This window comes from Nicotiana tomentosiformis, chromosome 5 (assembly GCF_000390325.3).
Source record: "Nicotiana tomentosiformis chromosome 5, ASM39032v3, whole genome shotgun sequence".
NCBI classification, from domain to species: Eukaryota; Viridiplantae; Streptophyta; class Magnoliopsida; order Solanales; family Solanaceae; genus Nicotiana; species Nicotiana tomentosiformis.
The window spans coordinates 115,040,531-115,050,172 of record NC_090816.1 but is presented as its reverse complement, the minus strand read 5'-3'; the positions used below and the strand labels follow the sequence as shown (position 1 = coordinate 115,050,172).

The 9,642-nt window shown below is 39.0% G+C and overlaps 1 protein-coding gene across 1 annotated transcript; it reads left to right on the top strand.

The window, feature by feature from the left end:
* Nucleotides 1-2,311: 2,311 nt before the first annotated feature.
* On the top strand, nucleotides 2,312-4,923 carry LOC104091555 (G-type lectin S-receptor-like serine/threonine-protein kinase LECRK3). The gene has a single exon (XM_033654910.2). The coding sequence runs from the start codon at nucleotides 2,472-2,474 to the stop codon at nucleotides 4,803-4,805; it is 2,334 nt and encodes a 777-aa protein (XP_033510801.1). The 5' UTR covers nucleotides 2,312-2,471; the 3' UTR covers nucleotides 4,806-4,923.
* The last annotated feature ends 4,719 nt before the right edge of the window (nucleotides 4,924-9,642 follow it).

The window sequence follows — 9,642 nt, the reverse complement described above, 5'->3', positions numbered from 1 at the left end:
GGTTCTTGCCTGAGCTTCCTTTGTCAATCTTCAAAACTAACCTTCACTTAGGCCAACAAAAATACAAAAAACAAGTCATGTGTTAGTTACAAGGACCTAATGACTAATGAGATCACCAAAAAATGACTAAGTACATTATTACAACTGCACTCGACGAGGTTTCATATCTTGAAATGTTTTAATAATAGCATCATTAAAAATACTATCAAACATATTTTTTTCTACATTAGGCACCAAACAACTGCTAAAGAACTCATCATTCATTCGACTTCGTAAGTCATTCTTGATAAACTTCATCGCCGAAAAAGCTCTTTCAACGGATGCAGTAGCAACGGGCAGAAGCAAAGCAAGTTTCACTAAGCGAAATACAAGAGGATAATTTGAATGCTTCTTTGTCTGAACTAATATTTTTGAAAGATCACAAAGCAGAGGTAGGTCGGAGAATCTTTCATCAACATTACGAACATCAATAATATAACTCGCAAGTTGATAAAGAATTTGTTTGAAATGGTGTCTTCCTTTTTCTGTTTCTTTCTTCACGGAGGAAGTATGAATATGAAAGGTTTGTGTAGTAATTAAATACTAAGACGTTTAAGGTATTGTTTTTCTTTTTACAATATGAAACACAAAAGGAGTAGAGTAGTAATAATTGAGACATTTATTCCTACAATAAATCTTATACAATAAGGAATATAAATGGTGAAGAAGTAATAACTAAGACATTTATTCTTACAATAAGATATAAATAAACTAACAAAAAGTAGGAAAAAACCAAAACTGATAAGAAATAGAGAAGATCAAAAGGGTGTAAAAGCTGACAATATGAGGGGGTATTACGCTTGTTTTTTGTCAATTTAATTTTCTTAACTATTTGTATTAGAATGTGTATTTACATTTTTAAACAACAATATTTTTAAAGTAATGTTTAATTAAAGGGCAAAATAGTCGCTTTATTTTTAATGGGTAAAAATGTAAATCAACTTTTGATTTGGGGGTGTTCTTATTTTTAGTATAGTATATGATAATTCCTGATTCTTTATTTTTAATGTGTATTATATTGTTGTTACTATTATTTGTTGCTTTATTCTCACCGTTCTTTGAGCTGAAAATGTATCTCAAATAGTTTATTTACTTTTATAAGGTATGAGTTAAATCTGACTACCCTCCTCACTAATGTAATTAAACTGAAATTATTTTTGTTGTCTTAAAGATTTGTGCAAAAGCTGGATGTAACATTCAATGCACCTTTCAAAAATTGCACCTTATATTCTTGGTGGTCCCAGTTAGATACCCTTAATTGACAGGTCTCAATGAGGACAACAACATTGGTAGAGTTAACTAATGAACTACCTTGACTTGGTCTAAAGTAGCTCACGTCTTCATTTTGAATAAAGATTTCACATTTATAAGACTTCAGAAGTCTTCACCACAAATAGACTAGATAACTTAATTTGAAAATAAAAACTGCTCCAAAGACCAAAGTTACATATGTAGAAGAATGCTTATGAGTTTTAACAATGGAGTAACTCTGTCCATCTCAAACCAAAATTTTGTTTTTTTTTCCTTAGACTTGACTTTTCTTCCCTTTTTGGGAAAAAAGAACTTAACTTACCCATTCAGAAAAATATGATGCAATACTCAGAAATGTTGGGAAAATGCAACTTTCCAATCTCTAGATTCACATTTTACCTTAACCATTCAGAAATGGTAGACAGATTTAGAAACAAAGGAGTCAAGGTGTCGAACGTCATTAAAGATGCAGCAATATAAACAACTGAAGTAACAAGTTCTGAAACTCAGTATAAGGAATTCACCTACCCAAAATTCACACTTAAATACACATCTATCTTCAACCACAAGCATGATAAGGAACAAGTCGAGTTGATCAAAATCTTTTTAGATGAACTGACACTGTTACTATATAGAAATTAAACTCTTATATCAGTTTCATTGAGGTGTATCAAACAATGAATAGTAAATGAGGTTTAATTTTTATTGAGCTTATCGTGAACAGGGGTTCTGGCTCAAATATGTCACTAACAAAATGACTTTAGCTTGCCAATATTGTAGAAGCACAAGGTACAACCAGGCCCTACAAATACCACAATTTAAAAGCATTATTGCTTGACTAAAGACTTGTAAAAAACTTCACCTAACATTCACCGATTCAAGACAAAAAATTTCACCTAACATTCACCGATTTAAGACATTGACAGGACTCAATAAGGACAATGTCATTTATATACTTATATACGTAGTATTTTCTCAGAATCGACAGGACTCAATAATTTCCAAGTCTCCTATATTACTTTTCTTTTAACCAGTTAGTGAACAGCTTTCTTAATTGGCAAACATTGACTTGACCTAGAATAGCTGAAGTCTTTGGATTCTTCCAAGTATAAACCGAATATAATAGCAATGCAATTTTGTGATAAATCAGAGGAAAAGAAAGAGAAGAAAAGATAAAATCTATGGCTGTTTTGCTATGGTTATTATTCCTATCTGCATTTCATGTTGTAGCACTAGCACAACAAAGAAACTTCAATATAACTCCTGGTTCTTCTCTAACACCTACTGCTAATTCGTCATGGTTTTCACCCTCAAGGCGCTTTGCCTTTGGGTTTTATGAGCAAAGTAATGGCTATGCTGTTGGAATCTCCATCAGCAACATGCCAAACAAGACAGCAGTGTGGACAGCAAACAGAAAAAGTCCTGCTGTCCCAAGCAGCGCTGTCTTGCTCTTAACTAGTGATGGAAGGCTCATTGTACAAGTAGGACAAGGCCAAGAAATCTCTGTCATAAATCCCTCTCAAGCCATTGCTTCAGCTTCCATGCTGGACACTGGCAACTTTGTGCTCTACAATTCTAATCACAATGTCATATGGCAAAGTTTTGACAACCCGACAAACACCATTTTACCTGGTCAGCATCTCTCTGCTGAACAAGAGCTGTTCTCGAGTGCCTCGGAAGAAGATGACTCACTTGGGATTTTCCGTCTCAAAATGCAAAGCGATGGGAACCTCGTTCAGTACCCTGTCCAGACACCAGACAGTGCCCCATATTCTTACTTCTCAACAGGCACCAATGGAGTAGGGAATAATGTTACACTGAATCTTGGCGATGATAGCCTCCTCTACTTACTAAATTCAACTGTCAGTCTCAGAAATCTAACAAAGGGAGGCTATCCTAGAGAACGGACCATCTATTTGATGAAAATTGATGTTGACGGTATTCTTCGAGTTTATTCACATTCTCTGAGCCAACAAAACAGCTCTGCAATATGGTCATCAACAGATGATAGATGTGTTCCAAAAGGCCTTTGTGGGCTTAATGGTTTTTGTATCAATATAGATGATCAAGTTAACTGTGCGTGTCTTCCAGGATTTGATTTTGTAAGGCCAGGCAATTGGAGCGCAGGCTGTGAAAGAAATTTCACTGCAGAAACCTGTCGGTTAAAGGAGAAGACTTCTAAATACTATGCGATGAGATCAGTTGAGAACACAAGATGGGAAGATATCTCTTATGCTACTTTGGTCACAACAACAAAAGAAGATTGTGTACAAGCCTGTTTACAGGATTGTAATTGTGAGGCTGCTCTATTCAAAGATAGAGAGTGTAGAAAGCAGAGGCTTCCACTGAGATATGGAAGAAGAGACATGAGTGATTCTAATCTAGCATTGGTCAAGGTGGGAATTAAGGAGTTTGTAGAAGAAGGGTTGTTTAACCAGATTGAAGAAACAAAAGGAGAAAAGCTAAGGATGGACATCCTAATTGCCGGCATTACATTGGCTGCTTTTGCTTTCTTGGTGTTGGGCATCTCCGGATTCCTCATTCACAGGAATCATATCTGGACTTACAAGAAAATCCAGGAGAGTAGAAGTGTTCATTTATGTGAAGATGTTGGTCCACGAGCATTTTCATATGCCGAACTAGAACAGGCAACCAGTGGTTTCACAGAAGAGTTAGGAAGAGGAGCATTTGGAACAGTATTTAAAGGGATGTTGGCTGAAGACCATAAAGTTGTAGCTGTTAAGAGACTAGACAAGGAATTGGTAGAAGGGGAAAAAGAGTTCCAAACTGAAATGAAAATCATTGGAAGAACACATCATCGAAATCTAGTCCGCCTCCTTGGTTACTGCTTAGATGGATCAAGAAGGCTTCTGGTGTATGAGTACATGAGCAATGGTTCACTCTCAGACATACTTTTCACACCAGAAAAACAGCCCACTTGGGAGGAAAGGTGTGGCATTGCTAGAGATATTGCAAGGGGCCTCCTATATTTGCATGATGAGTGTGACACACAAATTATCCATTGTGATATAAAACCTCAGAACATACTCATGGATGATAATTTTTGTGCTAAAATATCTGACTTTGGAATGGCCAAGCTCTTAAAGAAAGATCAAACAAGAACCTACACAGGGGTAAGAGGTACCAGAGGCTATGTCGCACCAGAATGGCACCGAAAACTGCCAGTGACAGTGAAAGCAGATGTTTACAGTTTTGGTGTCGTTCTATTGGAATTGATCTGTCGACGGAAGTGTGTAGATTGGAGCCTTGCTGAAGATGAATCGATTCTTGAGTATTGGGTTTACAGTTGCTTTGAGGCAGGAGAGCTAGGAAAACTGGTCGGGGACGAGGAGGTTGAGAGAAGACAATTCGAGAGAATGGTGAAAATAAGCATCTGGTGCATTCAAGACGAACCGTCACTTCGCCCTTCAATGAAGAAAATTCTACTGATGCTAGAAGGGACAGTAGACATTCCTGTGCCTCCTAGCCCTACTTCTTTTCTAAGTACCATATAGTTTTAAATTTTCCTTTCTCACTTTTTAGTTTTTGAACTTTACCATAGAGTGAAGAGCACTTCATCATCTGTACTTTAGCTAAATACAGAAAAATTCTATAAAGTTCTCTAAATTAAAACATGGTCAAAGGATAAAGAAGGTATTCTATAATGAATGTGGCATACTAAGGAGAGTAACTTTGGCACATCAAGAATATTGGCTTGCACCAAGTTTTTCCACCAAACTATGTTACAAAACTCCAGGGTTGAACTTGAGATTTTTAAGTTTTTCAAGTATGTTACGACTTGGCTTGTCATTTTAAAAATTTACGTCCCGTTCAATAACTTAAGGTCTCGAGCAGCTTCGCAATATGTATATGACCATCGGGTGTGGTCGAGTTTGATTTATTGAAAATTCGGAATTAAATTAAAAGAACAATCCTTAATTTGAAGCTTAAATGAAAAAAGTTGACCGGAGAGTTGACTTTTGAGCAAACGACTCCGGAATAGAATTTTGATAATGTCAATAGATCCGTATGATGATTTTGGACTTAGGAGTCCGGAAAATTATTTGGAGGTCCCGAAAGAGTTTTCTTAATTAAAAATAATTCTATCTAGTTTTTACATCATTCTGCACCGCTTGTAATCACCGATTAATAGAACTACAAGGCTTTATCTTTTGCTGTAATAAATCTTGCTTATGTTTCCACTTTAAGATAGTTTATTAAATACTGTTTCAAATGGGACATTTTTCTCTAAATTTAACTAAAGTCAACTTAAACTATATTTTGTGCCAAGGGACTCATCGACGTATACGGTCGAAACTGATCTCGGTCTTCGTACGACTGATCGAGATTGGATCTGAAGAAGTCACAAACGAGCTTTAATTTTCAGGGACAGGTCAAATACCGAGCTCGAAGTCATTATCGAGCTCGGGTCCGAATCAAATTATGATGAGAGGTGATGGAATCGAGCTTAAGGGCCAGAGGCCAACTAATACCGAGCCCAAGTCATTTCCGGTCCCCGAGTCGGCATCGATCTCACACCCGCATCGAGCGCCAAAACTGGAAACCGACCAATATCGACCAATACCGAGTCCGGTCAAGATCGAGCTCATAGACAAGAGTCGTTGCAGCCGCACTAAAGGAGAGAATCTTGGCAGAAATTAAGGAAAAACTGATTTATCATGGGTTCTTCACTATGTATTTTTAATTATATCTAAAATATGATCCCTCACTATAAAAGGGATGGTTATATTTCTGTAAAAGACAAGTTTTGGCATACATTGTAACTCAAATATCATACACTCCCCTATTGAATAATTATCAATTTTTAGCTTCATAGATTGATTTATCTTGCTTGATCCATAAATCATCATCTTTTAAACTTTGCTTATTTTTTATTCTTTATAGTCAATATTCGATATTTCTATTTATTCTTACGATTTGTGTCAAGTTATACCACATACCCTTAGAACTACGTACAAATTCAACTCTATCCGTTTTTCGGATAAACAGTTTGGCGCCCACTGTGGGGCTAAGGATAACAGTGGTTATTTTATACGAATCCGCAAAACACGCCATTCTACGCTTATTTCCGGAAGTGTCTTTGACTTCGGATTAGCAACGACGAACTATCAATTAAATGGACTTACCTATCGACAACAAAGATGGTCTTCAAGATGAGAACAACAACTTGACGCCCAGGACCGAAAGGTCGCTTGTCGACGTCGTTAGAGCTCGAGTCAAAGTTCCATTAGACGTTAACTCGCATATAGCCATTGAGGCAAACCTACATTTTGAACCTGAAAATAGCATTCATGGTGGCACTCGATCTGCAGCTCCAGATACCCATGACGTCGAGGAAAACAGCATCAACTTGCATATGATTTTCGAAATGTTGCAAGCTCAATAGGCTGCAATAGCTCAGTTGCAGAGTCAAATGCAGATACCGAGCAGGCCGGAGCCCAGTCCACCCCAAGAAATCACCCACATAATGGAACCATCTATAGTAAGGTCAAATGAGCAAGAGTCGGGGACTAATACCGAAATTGCTAAGATGTTCGAAGAGCTGACCAAACGAATAAACTCAAGAGAAAAGAAGATCGAAGCAAACGACAAAAAAGTGAAACATATAACTCCAGAGTTGATCAGATCCCGGGGGCACCACCAATATTTTAGGGCTTGGATTCCAAAAAATTCGTACAAAAGTCTTTCCCTCCAAGTGCGGCTCCTAAACCGATCCCAAAGAAATTTCGCATGCCCGAGATTCCTAAATATAACGGAACTACCGAACCCAACGAATATGTCACCTCTTACACATGTGCCATTAAAGGGAACGACCTAGAGGACGATGAAATCGAATCTGTATTATTGAAGAAATTCGGTGAAACCCTATCAGAGGGAGCAATGATATGGTATCACAATTTACTATCTAATTCTATCGATTCTTTTGCTATGCTTGCAGATTCCTTCGTAAAAGCACACGTCGGGGCCATAAAGGTCGAGACTAGGAAGTCGGACATATTCAAGGTAAGAAAAAAGGATAAAGAGATTCTAAGGGAGTCCGTATCTCGTTTTCAAATAGAACGAATGGATTTGCCACCAGTCACAGACGATTGGGCTATTCAGGCTTTCACTCAAGGTTTGAACGAACGATGTTCGACGGCTTCACGGCGGTTGAAGCATAACCTGATCGAGTACCCAGCTATTACTTGGGCCGATGTGCATAATTGGTACCAGTCGAAGAAGATCAGTTGGGTTCTGAACCCGTTTCTAGAAGGGACATCAATCAAGAACAAGGTTCGATTAGGGACCGATACCGACCATATAGTGGAAACCGGAAACCACAGGATCAATGAATCGAGACGTAACCCCGGACAAGGCAGTAAAATGAGTGATCGAGGTCAAGGGTCGTGGGGGCTGATGAACAGAAATGGGATCGACAGGCCTACCGGACCTAAGGAAGCACCACGGTTATCGGAGTATAACTTCAGCATTGATGCATCCGCCATCGTGTCGGCTATCGAACGCATCAAAGACACTAAATGGCCTCGACCCATGCAGACCGATCATGCCCAAAGGAACCCCAATCAAATGTGCGAATATCATTGCACACATGGCCACAAAACGGAAGATTGCAGGCAACTAAGAGAGGAGGTAGCCCGGTTATTTAATAAAGGGCACCTTTGGGAATTTTTAAGCGCCACGGCCAAAATCCATTTCAAAATCAGGGATTTCGGTAACCAAAACGAATAGGAAGAACCACAGCACATCATCCACATGATCATCGGTGACGTCGATACCCCTTAGGGGTCGGTGCTTAAACGCACTAAGACATCGGTTATGAGGGAAAAGCGACCTCGAACTCAGGATTATGCACCCATAGGAACCTTGTCCTTTAATGATGAGGATGCAGAAGGAGTCATACAACCTCACAACGATGCACTAGTAATATCTGTACTTATGAATAAAACTAAAGTTAAGCGTGTGTTAATTGATCCACGTAGCTCGGCCAACATTATTAAATCGAAGGTTGTAGAACAGCTCGGTCTACAGGAACAGGTCGTGCCCGCGACCCTGGTTCTAAACGGATTCAATATGGCATGTGAAACCACCAAAGGCGATATAATTCTGTCGATAAACGTGGTCGGGATCATCCAGGAAACGAAGTTCCACATAATCGAAGGCGACATGAGGTACAACGCCCTTTTTGGAAGACCATGGATCCACAATATGAGGGTCGTACCTTCGACCCTCCACCAGGTTCTTAAATTTCCAACATCGAAGGGAGTCAAAATAGTGTACGGGAAATAGCCGGCCGCGAGAGAAATGTTTTCCATCGAAGAAGCAATTCTGATATCCTTACCTTCGTCAAAGGGGTCGGACTCAAAAGGGGAACGAGATGCCAAATAGCAATCACAGACATCGGCTTCAACCCAACTAGAAAATCATAAGATTGACGAATATGATGATCAAAAGATCCCTCGATCCTTCGTGGTCCCCGATGATTCCGACGCTACCCAATCAACGATTGAAGAACTTGAGTAAGTCATACTAATCGAGAATTTTCCCGAACGAAAGGTATACCTGGGAACGGGATTAACCCCCGAACTCAGGAAAAGGCTTATTCAATTTCTTATCGATAACATAGATTGTTTTGTTTGTTCCCATTTAGATATAACAGGGATCCCACCGGATATAATGACGCATCGACTAATCCTGGACCCTAGGTTCAAACCGGTGAAGCAAAAGAAAAGACCCCATTCCGAGGTAAAGCACGCATTCATAAAGGACGAGGTAAGTAAACTTCTTAAAATAGGGTCCATTCGGGAGGTAAAATACCCCGAATGGTTAGCCAATGTAGTTGTAGTCCCTAAAAAGGGAACAAACTTATAATGTGTGTAGATTATAAGGATTTAAACAAGGCATGCCCCAAAGATTCTTTTCTGTTGCCCAACATCGATCGCATGATCGATGCCACGGCCGGCCACGAGGTCCTTACTTTTCTTGATGCCTATTTCGTGTATAATCAAATCCAAATGAACTCGGAAGATCGGAAAAAAACTTCATTTGTCACCAAGTATGGAACATATTGTTATAATGTGATGCCCTTCGAGCTAAAAAATGCAGGAGCTACTTACTAGCGCCTAGTAAATAAAATGTTCGACGAACAAATAGGTAAATCAATGGAAGTTTATATTTATGACATACTAGTTAAGTCCATGGGCGCAGAGGACCATTTGGCTCATTTGCAGGATACATTCGATATTTTAAGGAAATACAACATGAAGTTCAACCCCGAGAAATGTGCTTACGGGGTCGGTTCGGGCAAGTTCCTTAGCTTCATGCTATCGAATC

What these genes read in the sequence shown, in the direction of transcription:
- LOC104091555 (XM_033654910.2), top strand. Translation starts at nt 2,472, where the DNA reads ATGGCTGTTTTGCTATGGTTATTATTCCTATCTGCATTTCATGTTGTA.